The sequence below is a fragment of the Diplotaxodon limnothrissa genome, linkage group LG3, assembly GCF_057381915.1.
Source record: "Diplotaxodon limnothrissa isolate DT_005_m linkage group LG3, D_limnothrissa_male_GT1.1, whole genome shotgun sequence".
Lineage (NCBI taxonomy): Eukaryota > Metazoa > Chordata > Actinopteri > Cichliformes > Cichlidae > Diplotaxodon > Diplotaxodon limnothrissa.
The window spans coordinates 31555205-31582017 of NC_140598.1; the positions used below are offsets into that span (position 1 = coordinate 31555205).

General features: G+C 40.7%; 2 protein-coding genes and 1 pseudogene across 2 annotated transcripts; all 3 read right to left on the reverse strand.

Annotated features, from left to right (window-relative positions):
* Positions 1-6829: 6829 nt before the first annotated feature.
* Positions 6830-21663, reverse strand: LOC146635375 (alpha-tectorin-like; annotated as a pseudogene).
* On the reverse strand, positions 9626-12996 carry LOC146635376 (uncharacterized). Its single transcript, XM_085349853.1, has 4 exons — positions 12588-12996; positions 12013-12444; positions 9732-9988; positions 9626-9634 (listed from the first exon to the last, which is right to left on the reverse strand). The coding sequence occupies exons 1-4, from the start codon at positions 12994-12996 to the stop codon at positions 9626-9628; spliced, it is 1107 nt and encodes a 368-aa protein (XP_085205979.1).
* On the reverse strand, positions 17859-19821 carry LOC146635377 (uncharacterized). Its single transcript, XM_085349854.1, has 4 exons — positions 19659-19821; positions 19083-19469; positions 18508-18939; positions 17859-17875 (listed from the first exon to the last, which is right to left on the reverse strand). The coding sequence occupies exons 1-4, from the start codon at positions 19819-19821 to the stop codon at positions 17859-17861; spliced, it is 999 nt and encodes a 332-aa protein (XP_085205980.1).
* Positions 21664-26813: the final 5150 nt, after the last annotated feature.

A 26813-nucleotide genomic window follows, 5' to 3' on the forward strand; every position in this document is an offset into this window, starting at 1 on the left:
GTTGGAGGGAACCAATCGCCTGACAAAGACCTGAAAGAAAAAAAAACACAGTTGGACGTCTGTGATTGGACAGAAAGTAGCACAAACATCAAATGGTAACACTTGGAGTTATTACTGTACATCATCTGTAAGGTTAGGAAAATCCCAGCATGCAGAATGTTTGAAATTATGACTCTGATGATGTCACAGAAACAGACTAACTGAACAATCATCACTGTGCGAGTTAAACATCTCCATGCTCCTTCAGCTGTCAGTGAAATTTGTCTCCTTGCACCAACACTTGGCACATTTCCTCTCTGAATCTAAGTTTATTTTCTCATTAAACACCAAACTTCAAAGAAGAGAAACATAACAATATGAATAAAAGACTGGAGGAATGCGTATCATGAGCAAAAAAAACAACGAAAACCCTGAATTTATCCTTTAAAAGGAGGACTCGGCATTTAAAAGTTCTAAAAGTCAGTGTGCGAGTTTTGCCCACTCCTTCGTCTGTCTGTTATTTATCCTGTTAAAGCCACAGAGATGCCCGTCAGTGACTCTTTATTGTTCTACTCGTGCAGCTCGTCTTACCTTCTGGAGCTCTGTTGGAGGATGAGGAGGGTGGAGGCTGCTGCTAAGGAGGCTGTCTGGTGATGGTGTCTCTGTGAGCCGTCCGTCTCTCTTTATTTGGATCCTTCCTGCTGTCCACACCCAGGTAGAGAGGAGGGCTGGAGGAGCTACCTGATGGGAACCTCCCACTGATGAATCAGCCTCTTACAGAGAGACACCTGAAATAAGCCCCCGAGAGCTTCAGGTGTTTTTTGAAACCTTTCAGCATATAACATTTATGTCTTCTTAAATGGAATAAAATTAGAAATAATTCCTTATGAATTTTGATTGCTGAGATTTTTCTAGTGACCAACATCTTGTCCCGGTCCCGTTCGTAATCTCAGCTTTCTAATCACCACGTGGCTGCAAACACAAGTGCACACGGGCAAGAAAGTCGTCAAGGCCACCAAGATACAGAGACGGCAGAGATGGAGGAGAGTCCCAAGGCTGGAACGTTTGAGGCCAGAGATATCGTATCAAACAAAAATTCCTTTAGTTCACTCCTTGTGCTGAAAGTTTTCGTGTCACCCTCACTGCACCTCATCTTTGGGATGACTGTGTATTCACACTGTTAGAGTCCTGTTAATGCCATCATATTACAACAACTTTAATCTACATCTGCTTCTGCTCAGACGGTACCTTTTTAGGGACCAGGAACCAGTGGGGTAGAGAGGAGGGCTGGAGGAGCTACCTGATGGGAACCTCCCACTGATGAATCAGCCTCTTACAGAGAGACACCTGAAATAAGCCCCCGAGAGCTTCAGGTGTTTTTTGAAACCTTTCAGCATATAACATTTATGTCTTCTTAAATGGAATAAAATTAGAAATAATTCCTTATGAATTTTGATTGCTGAGATTTTTCTAGTGACCAACATCTTGTCCCGGTCCCGTTCGTAATCTCCGCTTTCTAATCACCACGTGGCTGCAAACACAAGTGCACACGGGCAAGAAAGTCGTCAAGGCCACCAAGATACAGAGATGGCAGAGATGGAGGAGAGTCCCAAGGCTGGAACGTTTGAGGCCAGAGATATCGTATCAAACAAAAATTCCTTTAGTTCACTCCTTGTGCTGACAGATAAACAAAAGATTAATACACTAATCAATTTTTGTCAGAAGCACGTCACATATGCCAGCAACACAACTCTGAGTAGCTACAGAGAGACTGATTAAGCAGTAAGAGTGAGTTACCCAGAATTAAACACAGATCGGCCACAACTGTTATAGGTAAAAATGGAATAATGTCACTCTTTCACTGGCTAATATGATCACTTCACTGTGGGTCATTAGTCGCTCAATGAACATTTCATTAAACAGAGCAGGAATGTTTAAAACAGCGTGTTCAAACATCCTAGTTTTATTTTGAATGCTCACATTACTTCTTACTTTGCAAAAACACAAAACTAGCAGGGTCAGAATTATTAGCATCACTGATGCTAACAGTCAGCTGTGTGTGGTCTCTGTTGGATAACAGCCTGAACCGAGTAACCCCAGCCTATTCTTCTTTTGCAAAATTCTCAAGCACCTCCAGATTTGATGATCATCTTTTATGGAGCTCGGTCTTCAGTTCCCTCCACAGATGTTCAGCAGGCTTCAGGTCAGGACTTTGTGCAGGCCAGTCAGTAATGCTCATTGTGAGCTGGTTTTTCATCGCCTCCTGAAGGAGCCACGTCTGTTTTGTTTTGCGGTTATGTTGGAAGACAAAGTGAAGACCCAAGCACAGTTTTGCTGCTGACTGCTTGATGTTTTCCTTCAGGGTTGTCACATTTTCTTTCTTCATGTTTCCTTCCACTATGAAGCATCCTCACCGTGTTTCACTGTGGGGACGAGGTTCGCTAGGAGTTGGTTTTTCTGGGGTCTTTAGACACGTCTCTCACTAGTTTTCTGTCCAGTCTTTGAGATCTATTCCTTCCAGTCTCTGCCAGGCTTGTTCTGTACTGTCTGGCTGTCTTTGAATGTATCGATGATCCTTCTCACTCCACTTCTTGACACCTGGAAAATTTTTGTTAATGTTGTATTTTTAGCTCCAGCTTTCTGAGCCTCAGCAAGTCTTTTTCTCAAGTCTAAACTGATTTCTTTTGGTTTTGGCACAATGTGTCTGTGTAAGTTGAAAGATAATCCTCAGTTTTAACTTATTTCACAAGTTTTGTGGATTTAAAGTTAAACTAGATCATTTGCACAGCTGTGGCTTAATAAAAAAGTATTTTTTTCAGGATGGGTTTGATTACAATTTTGTTGTTCTTGACAATAAGATTCTGAAACAGAAATAATTTAGGCTTACTTAAGAAAACTAGTATGTTTACACATGCCATGTTGAAGTTTGAAAAGTTTTAACCCAAATTTTAAATTTTAGCGGATGAATGGAGGGAACATATCAGGATGTAAAATATTGGTCATTACATTTAAAGATGTTAGAAGGATCGTTGTGCTTAGTCTTTGGACTCACTGACCCATTGATCCAATCCTTTGTGAGCAGGTTTTCTGATGTTTGACAAAATTCTCTAGTAAGTGTCATTAGCATCAGCTTCATGTCAGAATTATTGGGTGTAACAGATAGAAAAGCTCCCACAGTCCCTTTATCAGCCCTCTGAAATATCAAAAGATGCATTTGAGTACACAGCATGTTTACAGGTTATCGTGTCAGTGTTACGTAGTTGTTATCAGTCCTTGACACACTCATCTGAAAAACCCCATTATACGTCATGTTGCTTTGACTCGGTGTAGACACAGATACAGGATGTGGAACAGTTTGGATAATAAGGACTTTAGTGTACATTTTGTTCCCACTGGGATTTTATTACAGCTAACAACAATACGCACTTTACATTCTGAAAGCCTTCCTTTACTCTGACATTTGGGCTCTGAATCAAGAACCGTTAAGTTTGTACATGCTTCTCTGATGGTGAACATCTGTCAGCGTATGCTTATGTACTCGGGCGAACAAACTGCACCACAGAAAGTACACTATGTGTACTTTCAAAATGCATTTCTTGCAAAAATTTAATTTTTGTCATATGTACATCATCTTCATCACAGTCTCACTTTTTCAATCACATGACATTTTACTATGGTATTCTGGTTGTGCTTTTGTGCAAGAACACGTATTTTAAACTGGCCAGACTGCATCGAGATGGGATTTTAGTGGAGCCGAGTGTAAAATGAGGATCTTTCAGTGCAATGATGTCATTTTGCATGCACTGAAAGTTTTCGTGTCACCCTCACTGCACCTCATCTTTGGGATGACTGTGTATTCACACTGTTAGAGTCCAGTTAATGCCATCATATTACAACAACTTTAATCTACATCTGCTTCTGCTCAGACGGTACCTTTTTAGGGACCAGGAACCAGTGGGGAATGTAGACAATTTAACTTTTAACAATTTTACTTGAGTGAACTATGTGAAAACCTCCTTTATTTATGAAGAGTCAACAAAATATTTGCAAAAACACAAAACTAGTTACAGTATCATCATGCAAGGACACAAAGACAATTTTTAGGTATTTTGAGATGAGACATCTAGAATGTCAAGGCTTGGGAGGAGCAGATATAAGGGCGCATTTCACATTTGATTTTGAGGAAATCAACATACTTTGGGTAAACCATGTGGAGCGATTCTCACAGAATCATAAACACAAAAAACTTGCTGTGCTACAAATTGAAAGACATCACCACTGTCGTGAAGGTAAATGCTACTAATTAGTGAACTAAATGACACATTCAGAATACTTTATTAATCCCTGAGGAAATTATGTGGTTACACATAATTAATGTTAATTAATGCAAATCAAATTAATTTGATTTACATTAAAATTAATGTAAATGTCAATGAAAAGGTGACAGGCATGTTTTCTGGAGTGCATCTTGCCAAAACACCTAGTGTGACAGACCTCATTCCAAAAGGTTGGACAGGATGTGAGATTGAACATTACACAACTTTTTATTTATGTCTGTTCCCAGAGGCCATTGTTGAGTTGTGGGCAGTACACCATCGACAGCTGGAGTGCATCTAGGATCCACCATACATGGAAATTTTTAGGTGTAGGGTGAATTCCAGTGTTTTCTGACAGGATGTCAGGTAAAAGGTGTATTGTGTATATTTGTCTGTAACAAGTTAAGCATGTGATCGTGTTATCATTGTCATTAATTTGATGATTATGTTTAGGTCCCCACCGTGCAGCACAGCTTTATCGCTGCAGTGTGAAGCTCTGACAGGAGCTCGGTGCTGTATTTGGTTGTCAGGGATGAAACACAGGGTTGTCTCTGCGAATGCTTCAACTCTAACTGTTTGGAAAAACTGTTGAACCTAAACTTTGATTGTGTCCTCTGTTTTATGTTATTTGAATTTTCTTTTAGATGTACATAACTTTAATCATCAGCTGTAGTTTTTAAATGTACTTTAGAAATAAACTTGACAGATAATTATGACATTTTTGGTTTATTTTGAGTTGGCGTGCTTGTGCTTTCCTTGTGCCATTGTTGATAATTTAGTTCAGCTGGGTCTCGTTCTACATGGCTGTCTGCACTTCCCTGAATTTCCCTCTGTGTATACTTCAGTTGCCACATTCTGTATATACTAGAGATGGCACGATACCACTTTATATGTCCGATACTGATATGAATCCGATATAGTGTATTTTTTAATCATTAAAAATGTTTTTTGAATATCTTGCTGCATTTTGTATAAGTTCATTCTCAAGTTTAAAAAACAAAACACTAAAGCTATTCTGTTATGCCTGTATGCAAAAAACACACTGCACTCAAAATATTTCATAGTTCAGCAATACTGATCAATCTAATAAACTTAAATCCTCCATCCTCTCTATTCTGGTATTTTAAAGAGTACTTGGCAAAAACATTAAACAGCCAACTGAAATAAATTTTTCTAATGTTTAAAGTGTCAGGAGGCTTTTAAGAAACTGAGTGGAAGGACTTGCTTCTTGGAGGACTTTGAGTCACCAAATACATTTCTCACTTCAAAAATGATGTGTTCAATTTATTTCTAGAAGCTCAAAATCATCTGCAAGTATTCAGGCCTTTATTTTACCTCAGATACACAGCTAGAAGCTGCTCCTGTTCCCTGTCAGTCAGTTCCCTAAAATTACTTCTCTGCCTCCACAGATGTCTTCCCAACTCTGCTAACCAAACCTCAAACTGCCCCACTGACATCCTGAAAAATGCACGAAAGCGGTCATGGTACAGATTTAAACTCCTGGATCAAATCTCACCGGCGTTCTTCTTGTGAGAAAGTGAACCCAAAAACTCATCCCAAAAAATTCTGAAATTCTTGTAGTCTTTTGCATAAAACTTAGTTTTTGATTTGTTTTTAATGCTCTGAAATAATCTGGGGTGCATAGTATTGTGTACATGTGTGGTCAACTTCTAAATTCTGCCTAACAAGATTTAAAATAGTTCAGTGCTTGCCTCATCTCCTACAACATTAGTTTCCTGTTTGCTATGGTCACACCTCTGTTTTCATCAAAAACTGTGTGCTCAAGGGGGGAAGCTATAAACAACTGAAACGTAAAGCTTGCAGAAACACAGAGATGAGATGAGCAGACTTCAAAGTCCAATACAGCACTATATGTACACGGAGAAGGGGGAGTGGAGAAAGCCGGGGATAACGAGACACAGGTAAACTAAATTGAAGGGTGAGCCAATGAAAGGGTAGCTAAAATCAAGGCACAAGGAAAATGCAGGAAACCACATAAACAAGTAAACCAAGAGTCAAATAGAATATTTACATAAATAAAACGAAAGTCCAAAATCTTAAAAACACTTGGTCAAATCACCCAGGACCGTGATACACTGTATGCTTTTGAATCCATTAGGTGGCGTAAAAGGAGAAATCGTCAGCTGGATAATTACTGGATTTCTACCTGAATGGTGTTTGAGCCAGAAAACAAGGATCAAACTCAGGCTGGTTGTTGCCACATTCTTTATTTTTTTTTGGCAGAAAGTACAACAATAAAGATAATTGTAGGGCCTCTACAATATATAGTGCCTCAAAGCAACTTTTGGTGTGAATTGGCACTATATAAATAATATTGAATAAAGAAGATGGAGTGAAGTAGTGTTTCTCTGTGTGTCTGCTGAACACTGTCCTCAAAAACAATGTTCAGCATTTGGTCGGCAACTGGTCATTCAGTCGTAGTCAGCATGGAAACCACTCTTGCCCTCTCGTGATTCTGTTCGCAGCCAATCTTACTTCTTACACCACTCATTAGATTTGTCACCTGAAGTTACCTAATGAGTCCAGGACATGCCGATGGAGGCTTCACCTTTGTATTTGGATCCAACTGATCTGCCTCTGCGAGCTGCTGCATTACAATTCTGGATGTTCAAACAAAATACAACTGAATTCACTTCATGTTTTCAGTGTTGTGCTGTGAGTGTAGTTAAGTGAGGATAAAAATGTACAGAACAATATAATCTAGTAATAAACAGGTGTTTAGTTAGAACGTAACACATGCACCTGCTTTACTTAAAGCACCAAAATGATTATATATGACCATATATGTTAATGGTGTGCTTTGGAACAATGAATAGATGGTTAGGTTTGTGCATAACAAATCAAGCCCTCCTGTAACAGGTGGGATGAATAGGTAAAGCTTGCTATGAGTGTTTGACAGCGAGGCCTACCGGTATGCAGCTGGTCTCCTCTTTGGGACACAGGTGGAGTTTGCAGTGCAGGTAGACTTCACCAGAACCCCCAGTGAACCGGAAGATGTTGAACGAAAACAAGGTGGAGGTTCCCAGTCCGTTTTCCTCCACTGCCACTGTCAGGTCAGCGGGGTTTGCACAGCTTTTCATAACCACGAAAATACATACACGTTATTGAGGAGCTGATAAAGGTGATCAAAGTGAACTTATGAGTGACTCTGAGTATCTCTCACCGTTAATGATCAGATCATGTCTTGGACTGCTGGTAGGTGATGCCTGGTTGGTTGCCCAGCAGGAGTCGCTCACCACAGTGACCATGATTCCATCCAGCCCATTAGTCTCCAGCTCTACCCAGATCCTCTGGTTCAGTCTCACTTCACTGTTCAGCTGCACAACTTGTGTCCACCCAGCGTCGGTGTAGGCCTTGATAATCAGAGTGTAATTCCAAGCTCCACATGAGATCCTCTGTGCAACGGAGCTGCAGAATGCACACATTTGCACTGTTAACAATGCCCACATTTTAACAAATATTCAAACAATACCTAGCAGCCACTACAAACCAGTCTCTGATTCTGAAGGTTGCAATGTGGATGCTTGGCTGACTGTGAACACAGGAGAAGTCGATCTGGACTTGGGCGTTGCGAGTGATGACGTCAAAAGAGTAATTCTGGCTCCTGATGGTGTTCTTATAGATGACGTAGCTGTTGTTGGTCTGCAGGGTCACATAATCAGATACTAAGCAAGTTCTTCATTGTTTCATCTTTAACATCTGATACTCTTTAAGATGTTGACTGACTGGTATAAACTTCAGATGACCAAAAATTTTAGAATTCACAGAGATCAAAGCTTAAACAGCAGGAGATGAAACCCACCGTGACCACCGTCCCACATCTCTTGCTGCTGTTGAAGCTGAAGGTCACCATGTGGTGAGCTCGTCCACCTGACCCCTGCAGGTCGGGTCGTTGAGGTGTAAGGCAGAGTAATTGATGTCTTTGTCCTCCAGGAGACAACCAACCAGAGTGACTGAAGCAGAGTCCTGCATGCAGACCGTTGGATCACCTGAACGTCACAATATCAGTCAGAAAAATCACAGTTAGAAGTTTTCCTCCATTATTCAGCCCTGTTGTCATGGTGATGTCACAGCTGTCGTACCCAAAGAGTTGTTTGCTTGGTACTTGGAGGCAAAAATGTCCCGACAGAAGCAGCGAGTGTCACCACCGACCATCTTCTCACCACAGAACTCGTGATCGCTGCAGGTCCTGTCCTGACAGAAGGCCTCAGAGGCTACAGAGGAACACACTGATGTATTATCCTGAAAACACGTGAGCTCTAAAACTCCAGAGTTCAGGTCTTTAACAAAGGAGAGCTTATTAATGTCTTATTAAGGTCTTACAGCAGCCGGTCTTTGATGTCCAGCCATCCAGAGTGTGGTTGTGTAGACTGCAGGCTCTGGCGTAGGCCTTCAGGAACTGACAGTTGAGTCCGTCCACTGCAGGATATTTACACAAAGTGTCGGTGCAGGCGGTTATGTAGGGCTCTGGGTCAATGTCAGTGTTACAGGAGGAGAAGGGCGCCTCCTTCAGGAGATTACAGCTGTACCACAGAGAGAAGAAGAAGTTGAAGACAATAAAATAATAATCTGTCATCAGTTGTGTTTATCTTCCATCTATGCTGCAGTCACATGTGATAATTTAGAACAGAGATCAAGGTACAACACAGATGTTTCCTGCTGTGTGGATCAGTCTGCTCACCGTTCAGTCACACTGGTGCAGTTGATCGTGCTGTCAGCAGTCTCACTGTACTGTATCTCACAGCTAGGGGGCAACAAACAACAAAGTTCAGGCTCCTTTATACAAACAGAATATCTGCAACATGAGCAGCAGCAGCAGCAGCAGTCAGAGGGACTCTGAGCTTGTGATGAGGTCTTACCTGGTGGAGCTGTACTCAGAGAGCCTCAGGTCACTCAGAGACCTGCTGGAGTTCCTGCAGAGGATCAGGACAGAATGAGTCAGATCAGCATCAATATTCAAACTGGACAAACACAGAAGAATAAATAACAGCACAGTTTACAGTTTACGTTACAAGAATTAAACTTTATCTTCTGTACCTTCTAAGAGGATCTGTGCGGTGTTGCCATCAAAGAAGACAGAGATGATGAGGTTGGAGAGCGACAGCTTGGCAGTGACTCCAGTTTGGTCCTTAGAGAGCTGCACACCATGAACCAGCTGAGATGAGCTGTCGAGGGTCAGTGTGGAGTCGTCCATCTGCATCACAGCAGAGACAAAGTGGAGGAAACACTGAGTGAAACATGTCAAACACACAAACAGGCTGATTTCACAGCAACAACCACTGAGTTTAGCAGCTCTGAAAGAACTGCTTCTAACAGCCCTGAGAAGAACGATGAGAGGAGACACAGCAGAGGATGAGGGAGGACTTTGGATCAGACTCCACTCTGACACATGAACTGTGGCTGTAGGTCGCTTACCTGAACTCTCCCACCTTGTTCCAGGTGAATGTCATGCCCGTCCACACGCAGCGTCACACTGTCCAAAAAGCTCACATCTTTACGACGTCTGTCCCTGAAGTTCCCCAGAACAAGGAAATCTGGGAGTAACGCAGTCGAGAACAGAGAGTACGCACAGCGATCCTGGATGGAGTTAATCTGGCCGTGGACGTCAATGATAGTGGGGCCGGTCACAGTGCAGGTTGAGGCCAACACACTGGGCATCTCAGGTAGAAATTCTTAAAAAAAAACATAGGGGAAAGGGTGTCTTAGTATCAGCTCTACAAGTCTTCTGGATTTTGGAAGTTCTAAGTTATTTAGAACTTCTTGAACAGTTTCACAAGATATCATGATAAGTTCAGGAGATGCATATGTGAATATCTAACCATGGTCACACTTTTAGTATGGATGATATAACCTCTGGAAATGACTGGTCTCTTGGATTATCTTTAAGATAACATTTCAAAATATCTCAGCACACAATCTACTTTGTCTTTTGCAGAAATGACCAGAAGTGAGTGACAGGTGGTATGAAGCAGACTTGTTTGGGCATTTTTTGTTGTGTCGTTTTCTGTTTACTGGGGTGGAAAGATTGTTCCTTACAGCCAGTGGATGGAACTGGGTACTGGAAAATTTTGAACAACTTCAGTATGATCGATTTTAATTCTCTTCATGCAGCTAATATTAAATTAAATCATTATCTCTTAAGATACAATTTATGTTCAAATATAATGCCTGTAAATGTCAAAAAGGCCTTAAAATTTTAATTAAAAATAAACATCTGTATTATTTTGTAAATAATTATCAAAAAACCAGAACAGATACAATGAATGAATTCATGTCCAAAAAAGAAAGAGCTTGTGGGTAAAACAGTGTAGCATAAATCAAAAAAATCATAGTTGTTGACTGCAAACCTGTCAGCTAATATCAAGAGCTGTGGAAACGCATTGCAGTTTGGTGTTTTATTTTGGTGTTGTCCCACTTTAACGAAAACTCAAAAGCCTCCCAATTTACCATCACAAAGAGCTGAAAGAAGAGTTGGTTCAAGTGCAAAGCCTGTAAAGAGTAAAAAATCATCCAAATTTGCATTTTAAATAGAAAATGATGGACTTTTTGTTGGGTTTACAGTAAGGCTCCAAGATATTGTCTGTAAATAAAATATTCAATGTGAAAGAGCTTGTGGGCAAAACAGTGTAACATAAGTCAAAGCTATCATAATCGTTGACTGCAAACCTGTCAGCTAATATCAAGAGCTGTGGAAACGCATTGCATTTTGGTGTTTTATTTTGGTGTTGTCCCACTTTAACGAAAACTCAAAAGCCTCCCAATTTACCATCACAAAGAGCTGAAAGAAGAGTTGGTTCAAGTGCAAAGCCTGTAAAGAGTAAAAAAATCATCCAAATTTGCATTTTAAATAGAAAATGATGGACTTTTTGTTGGGTTTACAGTAAGGCTCCAAGATATTGTCTGTAAATAAAATATTCAATGTGAAAGAGCTTGTGGGCAAAACAGTGTAACATAAGTCAAAGCTATCATAATCGTTGACTGCAAACCTGTCAGCTAATATCAAGAGCTGTGGAAACGCATTGCATTTTGGTGTTTTATTTTGGTGTTGTCCCACTTTAACGAAAACTCAAAAGCCTCCCAATTTACCATCACAAAGAGCTGAAAGAAGAGTTGGTTCAAGTGCAAAGCCTGTAAAGAGTAAAAAAATCATCCAAATTTGCATTTTAAATAGAAAATGATGGACTTTTTGTTGGGTTTACAGTAAGGCTCCAAGATATTGTCTGTAAATAAAATATTCAATGTGAAAGAGCTTGTGGGCAAAACAGTGTAACATAAGTCAAAGCTATCATAATCGTTGACTGCAAACCTGTCAGCTAATATCAAGAGCTGTGGAAACGCATTGCATTTTGGTGTTTTATTTTGGTGTTGTCCCACTTTAACGAAAACTCAAAAGCCTCCCAATTTACCATCACAAAGAGCTGAAAGAAGAGTTGGTTCAAGTGCAAAGCCTGTAAAGAGTAAAAAAATCATCCAAATTTGCATTTTAAATAGAAAATGATGGACTTTTTGTTGGGTTTACAGTAAGGCTCCAAGATATTGTCTGTAAATAAAATATTCAATGTGAAAGAGCTTGTGGGCAAAACAGTGTAACATAAGTCAAAGCTATCATAATCGTTGACTGCAAACCTGTCAGCTAAACATCCTGGACATATAATCAAGCAGTGGGACTTCAGTGTAAGCAGCTGCACAAATTTACCTTCACAGATGACACCAGCGTCCTCAGAGTGTCCACAGTTGTGAGATCCAAATCCTAAGTGCTGGCACTGAGTGAGATTTGATTCACTGCCTGAGCAACTGACATCATCCAACCAGATGGGTCCGGTGCCCTGACCAAACTGAGCATTTGCTGGTGCTGAGACGACCCTGCCGCAGCCCAGCTGTCTACACACCACCTGAGCATCCACTAGGTCCCATAAATCATCACACACCGTCCCCCACTGCCCACTGTGGAAGATCTCCACCCTGCCAGAACACGAGCTGTTTCCTCCAACCAGGCGGATGCGCCCCTCCACTGCTGCACTGTTGCTCACTGCTGTTGTAGAAGTGAGCCTGACATGATTGGCTGTAGAGGTCTGCGGTATTGGAGCAGGTGTGGTTGAAGAAAGTGCAGATGTTGTTGTGTTCACCTCTGTTTACAGTCAATACATAAATGAATAAGTGAGAGTACTGCGGTAAAGCTGAGAGCATTTTCCTTCTGAACAGTTGAATTTAGCAGCAGGATGAAAAAGATGAATTTGTTACAGTGTGATCATGCTTAGAGGGCAACAATACCTGCACAGTATGCAAGGTGGCACACAGATGGCCTCTCAAGTTTGTAGACGTAGTAGTTTCCATAGCATAGTTTGACTTGGATGGTGTGTGAAGGAAACTGGCAGCAGCTTCCAGACCAGTTGTTGCACACAGTGCGATTTACAGTTTCACCTGGCTGTGAGGGATGAGGTTGTGTTATCCACAGAGGAGCATGGGTTCCACACCTGTTTGAGTCTATACACCTCTCGGGAATACGAGCATTGGAGCTCCCCAGAAACAGGCGGTACCAGCCTTGCCAGTTAATAGATTGATCACAGTGTAGGTCCTGAGTGTTTGTGTTGTTTGTTGAACGCCATTGATCATTCAGCACAGTGTAGTTGTAACAAGGATCGACACTTTGGGAATATCCTGAAGGATGAAAAGAAGTCATCTTTTTAAACAATCACACACACTGATAGATGCATTGGGGACAAATTGGGTTCAATGTCTTGGCCAAGAAAGCTTCGACATGCAGACTGAAGGAGCAGGGATGAAACAGCGTGTTTGTACCGGTCTTAAAGATTTCTGTTGTGCATATCTTTAACTAAATTGTCTCTTTAGTTTCCAAACTTTTTTTGTTCAATACAATCAGTTTTTGGTATGAACACTGCAAAGATTTGACATCTAAATATTTGGCATGAAAAAAGTATTTAATTTCAAAAAAATCCAGACTATAATCAAGTGACATAATGTCTCGACCTTAGACATGTGAGAAATATCTTAAAAGAATAGTTGAAACATTCATTCCACCCACTTTATTGTGTCAAATAAACTCAAAACAAGCCTGTCGGTGCTTCTTTCCGCATCGCCTCTTCCTCAATTTAAGAGAAAAAAAATCTTAAAACAACAGCAAATGTAAAAGATGATTCTTCTGGTCACAAGTCAGTCACAGGGCTTACAACCACACGGACATTTTAGAATCACCAGTTCACCTATCTTCAGGAACAGCAAGTCATCGAACTGTGGGAGGGATCCGAATTACCCAGAGAAAACCCACAAGGAGAGGCCTTGAAACCAGGGTCCACAGCTAAAAATGGCTGTAAAATACAATGTAAATTCCAACAGTGTGGCCATATGAATTAGTCTAATATGCATGTAAAGTGCTCAATTTACGGATTTAGAATAGAATAGAATAGAATACAATTCAACTTTATTGTCATTGCACATGCACAGGTACAGGGCAACGAAATGCAGTTTGCATCCATCCAGAAGTGCTTTAGTGATATAGATATATTACAATATATATTAGCAATAGTATAGATATGTAAGTATACTACAGAAATGGGTCTATTATGGTATGTTATAATGTACACGGTATGAAGCATGTTGTGAATATTCTATAACTAAGTATGTAAAGGCTGTAGTGAGTACAAGCTATGTACAGGCTATGAACAGGATATAAATATGAAAAACTATACAGAATATGAAATAAATAACTTTACAGAAATCTGAGATATACAGCTATACAGAAATGGGAACTATGCAAGTTGTAAACAGTTGTAGGATTAAAGATTATTGAATGTACAGAATGATTATTTACACAGAGCTATACAGTAGTGCAGTTAAGATAAGTGAGGGTGTAGATAGTTTCTACAGAGGCTATATAAAGTGCTAGTGGTTGTGAGTGGTGGTTCAGTCCATGTTATTATTGTGTGTTTGAGGGTACAGTTGTCCATTGTGGGTGTGTGTATGTTCAGTCCATGAGTTTAACGTGGGTCAGATGCAGAGATGGGCAGTAACGCGTTACTTGTAACGCGTTACTGTAATCTGATTACTTTTTTCAAGTAACGAGTAAAGTAAGGGATTACTATTGCAAAATCGGTAATTAGATTACCGTTACTTTCCCGTAGGAACGCTGCGTTACTGCGTTACTAAAACCGTGATTTTTTTTGCGAGAATGTCTCATGACAGTGACGTAAGCAAGTGCGACGTTGGTGACAGCAGCTGTGTGCAGATCAACAATGGATAATATATCGAGTGCGGGAGAGAGTATGAGCGTGCAGCGTTTAAAGTGTGGAAATACTGACCTTACTTTGAGTTTGATTCCATAAAAAGTGACAAAAACATTAGCGTCCATCGTGCGTGGGAAGAAAACTTCTTTTTACAGCGAAAAAAACCCCTAAACTTCCGAGCAAGCACCGAGTAGCTACGATGTGATGGGAAACTCACAGAGACACTCGCGCGGATTCTTCAACTGACCGCAGCACACCTGCACCAGGGTAACCCTCCGCCTACCCTGCTCCTGCTTTACAGGTGAAAATAGAGCAAAAGGACCGCTGAGTCTTTGACTTTATTTATTTTCTGCTGTGTTTTACTTGCATCTGTTTGAAAGAGTGAGTGAAAACACAAAAAATATTTTATTTTATGTGCTGGAATGTGTAGAAAATAGGTTTAAATGTTAAACTAATTTATTCAAGTCAGAGAATGTTGCATATAATTAAATGTTTTGCTTGATGCATAAAGTTAAAAGATTAAAACTGATAAAACAAGTTTTAAAAAGAGACTTTTCCATTTGATTACATTTTGTATGATGGATTATGTAGAAAAAGTAGAATTGGGCTGAAAGATCTATCACTTTATCACCTCTTCAGGTTGTAAATCGTGTTTTTAAAAAGTAACTAAGTAACTAAGTAATTAATTACTTTTGAAAATAAGTAATCAGTAAAGTAACGGGATTACTTTTTTGGGGGAGTAATCAGTAATTAGTTACTGATTACTTTTTTCAAGTAACTTGACCAACACTGGTCAGATGTAGAGATGGCACGATACCACTTTTTTATGTCCGACACCGATACCGATATCATAAATTTGGATATCTGCCGATACCGATATGAATCCGATATAGTGTTTTTTAATCAACAAAACTGTTTTTTAAATATCTTGCTGCATTTTGTATAAGTTCATACTCAAGTTTAAAACAACAACTACACTAAAGCTATTCTGTTATACCTGTATGCAAAAAAAAATATTTCATAGTTCAGCAATACTGATCAATCTAATAAACTTAAACCTACACCATCCTCCCTATTCTGGTATTTTAAAGAGTACTTAGCATAAATATTAAGCAACCTAACTAATAGGGTTCCAACTCCCAGCAACAACAAAAATAAATAAATAAAAAATAGGGAACCACCCCTCACGCTCCACCTCATGATGCTTAATCGCCGTAATCAACCTTAATTTGATGCAGTGTGAAAAAAAATGCACAGAAATCAATTATTTTTCAAGAAATATTAAATAGATTCAACATCTTTCTTCAACAGAATTGCAGACTGCACAGATGGTACCTTCCCAAAGGAAAAAGTACTATAGCTTACTAGGGTATATATATTAGACTTAATAGTTACTATATACAATAATGGACTTCTATTCATTTTGCATCAAATTAAAACTTTGGGTGTCAGATAATTATTTATTAAAAGCTAGACATTTTAAATGAGAATAAGAAAGAAAAGTATGTCTTTGTGCCCCCTTTTCCCTGTTAATGCCCTATCGGCCCCCCTGGCTAAACTTTGCTAGATCCGCCCCTGCACAGTTACCAGCCGTCAGCTACGTAGAAAAAGATCCTGGAGTAGAAAGTAAGATTAAATACATTCTAACAACAGCTTATCAAGCTTAAACGTGCTGCTGTTGTTCAGCCGCTGGTTTCCTCTTTCTGGTGCAAAGTGGGCCAAAAGCAAACTAGAGACACGGACTCGCGACAGAAAAGCCGATCAGCTGATCGTTAAGCAGTTTCATGATTGAAGTAGCAGCAAGAAGAGGCAGTCGTTTGTTAAGCTTAACGCAGCAATGCTTTACAAACATTCAGAGATGGACTTACACACTTGCTTTACTTCTCTCGGGATAACTTTGTCGGAGATGAAATGCCGGGTTGCTAGCGAAGCTCCACATGCTATCCAGACCACCGACAGGTCCTGCATGCCACAGCCGCTCTATCACGTGATGCATACTGCTCCGACGTGCTAACATTCTGAGGTGAGTTACGGCGTGTTGCAAGTTTTGTGAGGTGCTTTCGTGATATTTAATGGATCGGATTACATTTTTTATTTTTCTCCGATATCCGATCCAGTAATTTAGGTCAGTATCGGACCGATACCGATACGTAATATCGGATCGGTCCATCTCTAGTCAGATGTCAGGAGGCAGAGTTCAGGAGTCTGACAGCTGTGGGGAAGAAGCTGTTCCGGTACCTGGTGGTCTTAGTCCGGAGGCTCCTGTGGCGCCTCCCAGAGGGCAGGAGGGTGAAGAGTCCATGTGATGGGTGACTGGGGTCTTTGATGATTTTCCCAGCCCTTTTCAGACACCGCTTCCTGTAGATGTCTTTTATGGCAGGAAGTGGTGCTCCGGCGATGCGCTGGGCAGTTTTCACGACCCTCTGCAACGCCTTCCGGTCCGAGGCAGAGCAGTTCCCGTACCAGACTGTTATACAGTTGGTCAGGATGCTCTCGATGGTGCAACAATAGAAGTTCACCAGGATGTCTGAGGACAGGTGGTTCTTCCTCAGGGTCCTCAAGAAGAAGAGGCGCTGGTGAGCCTTCTTGACCAGCTTGGAGCAGTTGGTCGTCCAGGTGAGATCCTCGGAGATGTGGACTCCCAGGAACTTGAAGCTGCTCACACGCTCCACAGCCGTCCCCTTAATGTGGATGGGTGGATGTGGGTCAGCATTCCTCCTGTAGTCCACGATGAGCTCCTTGGTCTTCTCGGTGTTAAGCAGCAGGTTGTTTGTGTCGCACCACTCAGCCAGACGATCCACCTCCTCCCTGTAGGCGGCCTCATCGTTGTCACTGATAAACGATGTTTATAAACAAAATAAAAAATAAAAGGCATATATTCTCAAAAGAAGATTAATGATCTCGTTCATCGTGCTCTTGCTTACCCTGTTAGTCTCAAAACAAAATCAAAAAGACTTTTTGCTGGATATAAAATTGTTAGATTTGCTGAGACAGACAATTTATGTCTTGCGTACACGGTGTTGTTTCAGCAGGCATGAACACACATGAGCATGTAGGAACAGAGGATCACCGGAGAAAACTCCTTTTTTATTTTTCTCCTTCCCAAGTACCACAACAACAAGGATATTCATTAGCGCCCTCCAGTGCTTCTAGTAAATGCATCTACAGAACAAAATGCAATAGTATGTGGACACAACACAGGGCCATAACATTTCAGTGCATGTCACATGTCCAGCAATCAGGGCATTTAATGCAGTCACATGGGTGTTTTAAGTCTTGGATATTATTTTGCTGCTCACAGTCAGAAAGAGGGACTTCCTGTGGACATAAGGTAAGGTTATAGAGGACCCACTAACTATGTTTCATGCAGCTGTGTATCATTTGCAGAACCCACAGTGAAAATGTAGTCTAGAATGGATAAAGTTTAAGCATTTAATCCTGAAGTCCTGTTTCTACCAGGTGCAAGTATGATTGTGACCAAATATTGTTACTTAGACGTCTCCAGAATATGATTCTCATGGAGCCTGTAAAAGCAGGTACATGTTGGATAACATATATTTGAGTGGAGCAATATCAAGAGCTGTGGAAACGCATTGCATTTTGGTGTTTTATTTTGGTGTTGTCCCACTTTAACGAAAACTCAAAAGCCTCCCAATTTACCATCACAAAGAGCTGAAAGAAGAGTTGGTTCAAGTGCAAAGCCTGTAAAGAGTAAAAAAATCATCCAAATTTGCATTTTAAATGGAAAATGATGGACTTTTTGTTGGGTTTACAGTAAGGCTCCAAGATATTGTCTGTAAATAAAATATTCAATGTGAAAGAGCTTGTGGGCAAAACAGTGTAACATAAGTCAAAGCTATCATAATCGTTGACTGCAAACCTGTCAGCTAAACATCCTGGACATATAATCAAGCAGTGGGACTTCAGTGTAAGCAGCTGCACAAATTTACCTTCACAGATGACACCAGCGTCCTCAGAGTGTCCACAGTTGTGAGATCCAAATCCTAAGTGCTGGCACTGAGTGAGATTTGATTCACTGCCTGAGCAACTGACATCATCCAACCAGATGGGTCCGGTGCCCTGACCAAACTGAGCATTTGCTGGTGCTGAGACGACCCTGCCGCAGCCCAGCTGTCTACACACCACCTGAGCATCCACTAGGTCCCATAAATCATCACACACCGTCCCCCACTGCCCACTGTGGAAGATCTCCACCCTGCCAGAACACGAGCTGTTTCCTCCAACCAGGCGGATGCGCCCCTCCACTGCTGCACTGTTGCTCACTGCTGTTGTAGAAGTGAGCCTGACCTGATTGGCTGTAGAGGTCTGCGGTATTGGAGCAGGTGTGGTTGAAGAAAGTGCAGATGTTGTTGTGTTCACCTCTGTTTACAGTCAATACATAAATGAATAAGTGAGAGTACTGCGGTAAAGCTGAGAGCATTTTCCTTCTGAACAGTTGAATTTAGCAGCAGGATGAAAAAGATGAATTTGTTACAGTGTGATCATGCTTAGAGGGCAACAATACCTGCACAGTACGCAAGGTGGCACACAGATGGCCTCTCAAGTTTGTAGACGTAGTAGTTTCCATAGCATAGTTTGACTTGGATGGTGTGTGAAGGAAACTGGCAGCAGCTTCCAGACCAGTTGTTGCACACAGTGCGATTTACAGTTTCACCTGGCTGTGAGGGATGAGGTTGTGTTATCCACAGAGGAGCATGGGTTCCACACCTGTTTGAGTCTATACACCTCTCGGGAATACGAGCATTGGAACTCCCCAGAAACAGGCGGTACCAGCCTTGCCAGTTAATAGATTGATCACAGTGTAGGACTGGATTATTTATGTTATTCGTTGAACGCCACTCATCATTCAGTACAGTGTAGCTGTTACAGGGGTCAACATTTTGGGAATCACCTGAAGTAAAAAAAAAAAAAAAAAAGCAAAAAACTTTCACCGCAAGCAAGAGACAGTCACATTCATACAGGAAAATGTTGACTGGAAAAGCCAGGGATGGAATATGAGGTTTTAAGGACTTCAAACTGGAGGAACACAACAGCACAGTTTACAGTTTACATTACATGAATTAAACTTTATCTTCTGTACCTTCTAAGGGGATCTGTGCGGTGTCGCCATCAAAGAAGACAGAAATGTTGAGGTTGGAGAGCAACAGCTTGGCAGTGACTCCAGTTTGGTCCTTAGAGAGCTGCACACCATGAACCAGCTGAGGCAAACTTTCAAGGGTCAACATGGAGTCGTCCAGCTGCATCACAGCAGAGATAAAGTGGAGGAAACACTGAGTGAAACTTGTCAAACACACAAACAGGCTGATTTCACAGCAACAACCACTGAGTTCAGCAGCTCTGAAAGAACTGCTTCTAACATCCCTGAGAAGAACGATGCGAGGAGACACAGCAGTTTCTTTGCATAACCTAAACTTGCACCACTGATCAACAATCGACCGAATTGTTATGACCATTAATTAATTGCCATGAGCACCATTGAGAATCGGGGAATGGCTGCAACAATGTACATGGCAATATGGTTAAAGATGTACCCTTAGCTTGCCTGACGCAGCTTACCCAAACTCTCCCGCCTTGTTCCAGGTGAATATGAACACCTGGCCCATCTAGACGCAGTATCACGCTGTCCAAAAAGCTCACATCTTCACGACGGCCGTCTCTGAAATTTGCCACGAGGTACAGGTTTGGGATTGACGGAATAGAAACCAGAGAGTAAGCACACCGATCCTTGATGAAGTTGAGTTGGCCGTGGACGTTGATGACAGTTGGGCCAGTCACAGTACAGGTGGTGTCCACTACACAGCTGATGGAAGCAAAGAAGAAAACAATCAACCACTAACCTCATAAGCCGCTGATGAGGAAGAGACCAAATACACTAAATAAAAAAAATTAATTAAATTACTTTAAAAAAAAATCCCTTAACGCGTCAGATCTTTCTTTTAAACATAAATGGGGTTATATTCACGTGTTGTTTCCTTGACAACGCTCCAGTGGACCACAGCCAATGGTTTCAAGGACTGCAGGTGAGTTTGGAGCAGGTTTCTGGATCAGCGCTCACCACAGTGTCAGGTTCATATGCAATACCTGAGAAGTGATGGACGGTTTACTTTAGTTTAAAAACCAGCAAGAGCAAGCAGAAAGGCACAGCACTCCCTGTAACATCCCAGAGTCAAAGTAATGAGCCTGAGATTCACCAACCTAAGTGTCTGCATCCACTGATATCTTGTATTGTATTCTTGTACACTGTAGTCACTTTGATACCACCGATGTAAACTTCCAAGTCCTAAGCAGAACCGCACAAAACTCATATCATGATCTCAGAGTTGAGGCAAATCATTTCAGACATATTAAAGGTGCAGTAAGTAATCTGTAGGTCATCTAATAGACAAGAAGAATGTTGTACTTCCAGATGTACGTTGATTAGTGGCCAGCCAGATACGTAGTACACCTTATAAACTACTTTTTAATATAGTGTCATCAGACAGAAATTAGCTTCACTGACTCATCAACTCATATTGCACTCCTTTCACAAACTTTACAAAGTTTACTTACTCATAAAGAGTAAGTAAATGTGGACGCATTGAGAGCTGAGGTAAACGGCAGACTTACACCCTACACTTAATGCAGAAGAGTGATTTAGGGGTAAAAACACTAATACCACAAACAGTGGTATGGGAATGCAAAGCAGCCAGCTGTGGCTGGTTATGGCGCCCAGTCTCCATTTAGTGTTTTTCATTTTCATGTGCTGTGAGATTTGTGAACTATATGTGCCTTTCAGCCCAAGAGTGAAAAGTATCTACCAGATTATTTGGTGCATAAAATGGTTCTCTCATATTAAAGTACACACACAAGTGTTTACAAACTCACCACATTAGTTGTCACATCTGTGAACACAAATAGAGCTGCTTGTTTCCCAAAAGTTAACAGATACAAATCGGCCTGTAAAGGGTGAACACAGATCCAGACACAATCAGGATGCTTGATTTCATTGTTTTAGCAGTTAATTGTAAGCTGTGGACTCTAAAAGTCAAGTTTGACTTCTCATGTCAATCAACAACACTTACACTTGTCGCCTTGGTGTATTCCATGAAGAATTCCAAGTTGCATTTCAAACTGGCCTTAATTGATGGCACTTCTTGGTGGACTTGTGATTCCAATTTTGAATTTTTTGAATTTATGTGTAAGGTAACATAGCTGGCTGCAGGCCCCACAAGACAGTCTCCTCCAGTTTGAGTTTTGAAGAAACCATCAAAGCAGAGTGCGAAGTTTTCAGTCGTGCTGTTCACCTGGGGAAGTCCGAGACAAACATCAAGAACAAACTTTACTTTATACGCTAATGGTTTCCTTATATATTAAAAACATCATTCAATATTAACTTGTTATTATGAGGTTACTACCACAAATCAATATATAAAAACTTGAATGCAGAGATGGTATCATGATATTACCACAATGTTATTACAGTGTTACAAAAATTACTCTATAATTAGTAACTGTTTTGCCTCATAGGTGTGTGTGTTTCTTTCCACATTACTGCCACATTCTTGCCTCTTATTACACAGTTACACAAGTGTTACAACTCGTCTACAACCACTGTTGATACAGGATAATTACATGGGCATTATCACTGATGATAATGGTAATTAAATGACTTGCTATTTACATATTTGTTCCCACCATATTACTCCACTATTTCCATTTTTATTACTGAGCTGTAATTGAAAATGTTACACATAATTCAAGGATTGCTTTAGTTCATCAATCAATAACAATGGTCTTCTGAAACATCACGTTTCTACTCACATAGATTTGTTCATACTTCTTTCCATAATACGTGATGGGACATGAGCTGATGTTCAACACTGAGGACGGTGTAATTATCTGCTGAGCACCTGAAAACATACAGAGGATGGGTGTTAGCTATACCTTAACAGGAAGTACTGTACGTTCAAGTGTCGACTTCATGAAAGGTCAACACTTCTATCATGATGTCATCATTTAGCAGTTCTTACGAAGATGGCAGAAATATCTGCCCATGAACACTTTCTGCTTTTTCATTCCTATACTGTTCAGATTTAATTATGCTCTTTCTATTCAGGTCTTCTAGGCTGCTGTGCCGATGCTTACATGCAAGTGCAATGAGAGTAGACAGGAAGAGCAGAGGGCGGGGCATGTTGGAGGGGAGACAATCAGCTCACAGAGACCTGAAAGACACAAGTTTTCTGATTGGACAGAAAGTAACAGCCACAATCAAACTGTAACATAGCCACATCAAAGTCCTATACAGAATCAAATTTACTCCATCACCATGGAACTTGAAATAGCTGTAGGCTAAAAAAACAACTGTCAGCGTAAACAACATTTTTACCTTGAATAAGTATATGACAGAGAGTGTATGACTGGCCTCTTAACAGCAATATAATGGAATGACTATATACTCGCTGTTTTCCACAACTTTTGTTATAATGTTTTCCCAACTAGTCATAAAAATATGACTTATCTTGTGAGCATGCTCATGTGTGGGGTCACCTTGATGCAAGGCATGTCCTCCTTATCTTTGTTTTTAAGTTCATTCATGCTCAAACATGGTTTCCAGACTGCTGTTCCAGTTCTCAACACGTGGTGAAAACACACCCACAATGCCCAAGTGTTTTACAGATCTGATATGACATGAGTGGCCATACAAAATAAATTTCAAATACAGGTCACTGTGGCTTGGAAGGTAAAGTGGGTCATTTACCAATTTAAAGGTCCATTTATCACTGTTGGCCCAGCTACCGGAAGGTCCCTAACTCCTCTAGTCTGCATGTTAAAAGTACCTTGGGCAAGGTACTGAACCCTGAGTTGACCTCAATGCATCTATATTAGTTTAGAAGCACTCTGGCACAGAATAAAGCATTTGTATAAATGTGTATATGAATGAGGCAAATGTTCTTGTGTTAAGAAAACACTTTGAGTGCTCAAATATAGTAAAAAAGCACTATATAAGTATTTTTTTCCCTTGTCTTCATGTGGTTAATTAATGGGTGGGCGTGACTGTACGACAAAAACGAAGCGCTCCTAAAAATAAGTCACAATAAGGTAGCTCCGACTTAAACTGACAGGATAGTTTGACAGGAAAAGCAAAAATGGTTTTGAGAGGTGATACAATAGTTCGTATTTATCAACAGCTAACACAGACTGAGTTACTTTAACCATGAATATAAACAGGTGACGACAACTGTCTATGAAGTCCATGGAGGCTGTACTGCAGTAGGTGTCTGACCAGAGTCTGTAACCTGGCTGAGCTGCTGATGCTTGTTGTTGGGAATTGAGGAAGTAACTGCTTATGATGTAATACTGCTGATCAATTAGGTTTCTTTAAAATGTTGTCTTACAGGTTTTATTGTGTCAGAGTGCATGGAAAAAGGCTCTTGTTGGACTAGAGTTTGAAATTAAAGGTTAAAAGTGTATTTCTGACACCAAACTATTCAACTATGAACTACTGCTGTTAAAAAGGAGCCAAAATTCACCCTTGAGTTGAGTTCATTTTTGTTATTCTTCCTGTTGAAGCCTGCCCTGAACTCAGACTGTTGCTTTGTATTGTTCTGCTCACACAGCTTGTTGGGAGTCTTAAACTTTAATAGCAACCAGCTATAAGGTTTGGATTTTTCAAACCAAGACAGTAAAAATTGGCATCAGCATGTGATACGGTACTCTAGGTGGCTTTTGTTTTGAAATAAAGCTACAGGAAGCTATTGTTGACCCTACAGTCCCTCTCACTTGTTTCTGTTTTGGGGGCAAAGTTGATGTATGAACAATCATGAGGATTGAAATCTGGTGAATTGTTGCTGCAGATGTCAGTGGTGTGCAGATCCTCTTACCTTCTGCAGCTCTGATGGAGGATGAGGTGGCTGAAGGCTACTGTTCAGTAGTTCTGAACTGTTCTCTGGTGATTCTGCAGCAGGTGGAGCGAGCCATCAGCTGTCTCTGTTTTCACGTGGATCCTCGCTGCTGTCCCCACCCATGAGGAGTGAAGGGGTGGAGGTGGAGTCCACAGCGGTGGTAAATCATGGAAACCTCCCTCTAAAGATTCCACCTTCTCCAAAGCAAAATCATAAGGTTTCTTTGTGTTAAGAGGGAGTTTTTCCCTTCCCACTGTCACCAAAGTGCTTCCTTAAAGGGGTTTATCTGATTGTTGGGGTTTTCTTTTTATTATTGGAGGGTCTTTGCCTCACACTTGTAGGTGACAGTTGCTGTGATTTGAGGCTGTATATATTGATCAACGGGTACTGACTGACATTTAATGGCTACCTGCAGATGTGTATCCTCCTACTATGGTCCATCTTCATTCTTATGAGAAATATTGGGTTTAAATTAGGGACTTTCTAGCCTTTTTTCCCCTTTTGTAGCTGCATCTCCTGATCTTTGTGCAGCTACAAATACACAGACAACGTCTTCAAGGCCACCATGATAAAGACGACATAGACAGAGTCCAGAGGCTTGAGCCTTTGAAGCCAGAGATATTGTATCAAAGAAATTCAAAAATTATCATCGGTTCTCTCCTTGTGCTGACTGTTGTATTAATCTTTTGTCATACATGAGACACACATGTCAGCAATGCAAAATGAATATGAGCAGTCTGAGAAAGATGCAATGGCTGGTGATCAGTGGGATTAAACAATAAAAGTGTCGGGTGCACAGAATTAGAGACTTAGAGGTTTTGTTTTCACTGAGATGCTTTACTGTTTCAGTGGCTAATACAACAGCTTCAGTTGTAATAACTGTAGGTTATGATATGGTAACGTGAATGAAGAGAACATAGTTGGATGTAAAATTTGGATGATTACCTTCATGTCAGAACTGTTGGGTCTAAAGGAAAGAAGAGCTTGAAAAACTCCCAATGTCACCTTATCAAGATACATCTGAGTACACGGCGTATTTGAGATTATCATGTCAGTATTGCGTAGTTCTGCCTGACACACGTACTATCACACTGACCTTTCAGCTGTTATGTGTTTGTTCGGCTGAGGTTGCAGTTTTGTTTGGATGCAGACGGAAGATGTAGGATACTTGAGATAATCAATGTTGTGGTGTACGCTTTGTTCCCGCTGGCATTTCATTAAAACTTATAGCATTCATATTTTAAAATTTCCTTTTCAAATTCAATTCTAAATTTTAAAAAATGGCCCTCCGCATTTTCACATGTAACTTGTGTTCATTTAACTCATTCACTGCCAGCCATTGGCAGTGAATGAGTTAAAATGACGTTGACAAATATGTTAGTATGTGAATGTCCAGTCCATGCTTGGGTATACTGTCCTTTTTCTGTCTTCAGTTAATCAAAGTTTTGCTCATATGCTTAACTTTGGGAAGAGGAAACATGAACCACTAAAAACTTAGATTTACATCAGTGAGCTTCAGTTAACGTTTACAGTAAAGTATACAATCCAGCCAGCAGAGGGTGCTGTTCCATTTCCAGCCATGTTTCCAGGTGTTAAATCAAATCTTCAGCAGTCCCCACCTCCATCAGCCGCAAAACTCAACTAAAAGTTATATTGTATCCCATTCTTATTTATTTTATCTTTTTATCCTGTATATATTCTTATTGGGTCATATCTTCAGTGTTTCCTCGGAGGGGGCTCTCTGCACCGGGGCTGTGATCGACCGTGGCTGCTGGGGCTCTGCCTGTCTATTCAGCCTGGCTGGGGGGCTTCTTTGACTCCCTCCTGCTGTGTGCCCAGCCTGGTGGCTGCGGTCTGTGACCGGCTCCTGGTGCAGACGGCTCCCTGTGATAGTGTTTCCTCACCTGGCTCATGTGTCCCCAGCCCAATTTTACTCTTTAAGTGTGTGTGTGTGTGTGTGTGTGTGTGTGTGTGTGTGTGTGTGTGTGTGTGTGTGTGTGTGTGTGTGTGTGTGTATTATATGAAAAGTGCTTTATAAATAAAGATTGATTGATTGATTGATTGATTGATTGATTGATTGATTGATTGATTGATTGATTGATTGATTGATTGATTTGGATGCAGACTTAATTATTTAGAATCGCCACTATCATTTCCTACACGTGAATAATACAAATAAGGAGCAGGATTTTAAAAAAAGTTTTAAAGATCAAACATTTTATTTTAATTTTGACCTTATTTGACCTTGAAGATGAGGTCAGAGATCCAAAGTAACGTGATATTAAAAATCCCCATATATCATTCCCTATATGTCGACATGCTGTCAATACAAACAATAGTTTCAAACAGCCTCA

Coding starts and splice junctions, on each gene's coding strand:
- LOC146635376 (XM_085349853.1), bottom strand. CDS start 12,996: ATGACTTCTTTTCATCCTTCAGGATATTCCCAAAGTGTCGATCCTTGT. Junction 12,445..12,587: donor CCACCTTGCATACTGTGCAG/GTATTGTTGCCC, acceptor GACTGTAAACAG/AGGTGAACACAACAACATCT. Junction 9,989..12,012: donor CGCTGGTGTCATCTGTGAAG/GTAAATTTGTGC, acceptor TTTTTTTTTAAG/AATTTCTACCTGAGATGCCC.
- LOC146635377 (XM_085349854.1), bottom strand. CDS start 19,821: ATGCAGCTGGACGACTCCATGTTGACCCTTGAAAGTTTGCCTCAGCTG. Junction 19,470..19,658: donor CGCACAGATCCCCTTAGAAG/GTACAGAAGATA, acceptor TTTTTACTTCAG/GTGATTCCCAAAATGTTGAC. Junction 18,940..19,082: donor CCACCTTGCGTACTGTGCAG/GTATTGTTGCCC, acceptor GACTGTAAACAG/AGGTGAACACAACAACATCT.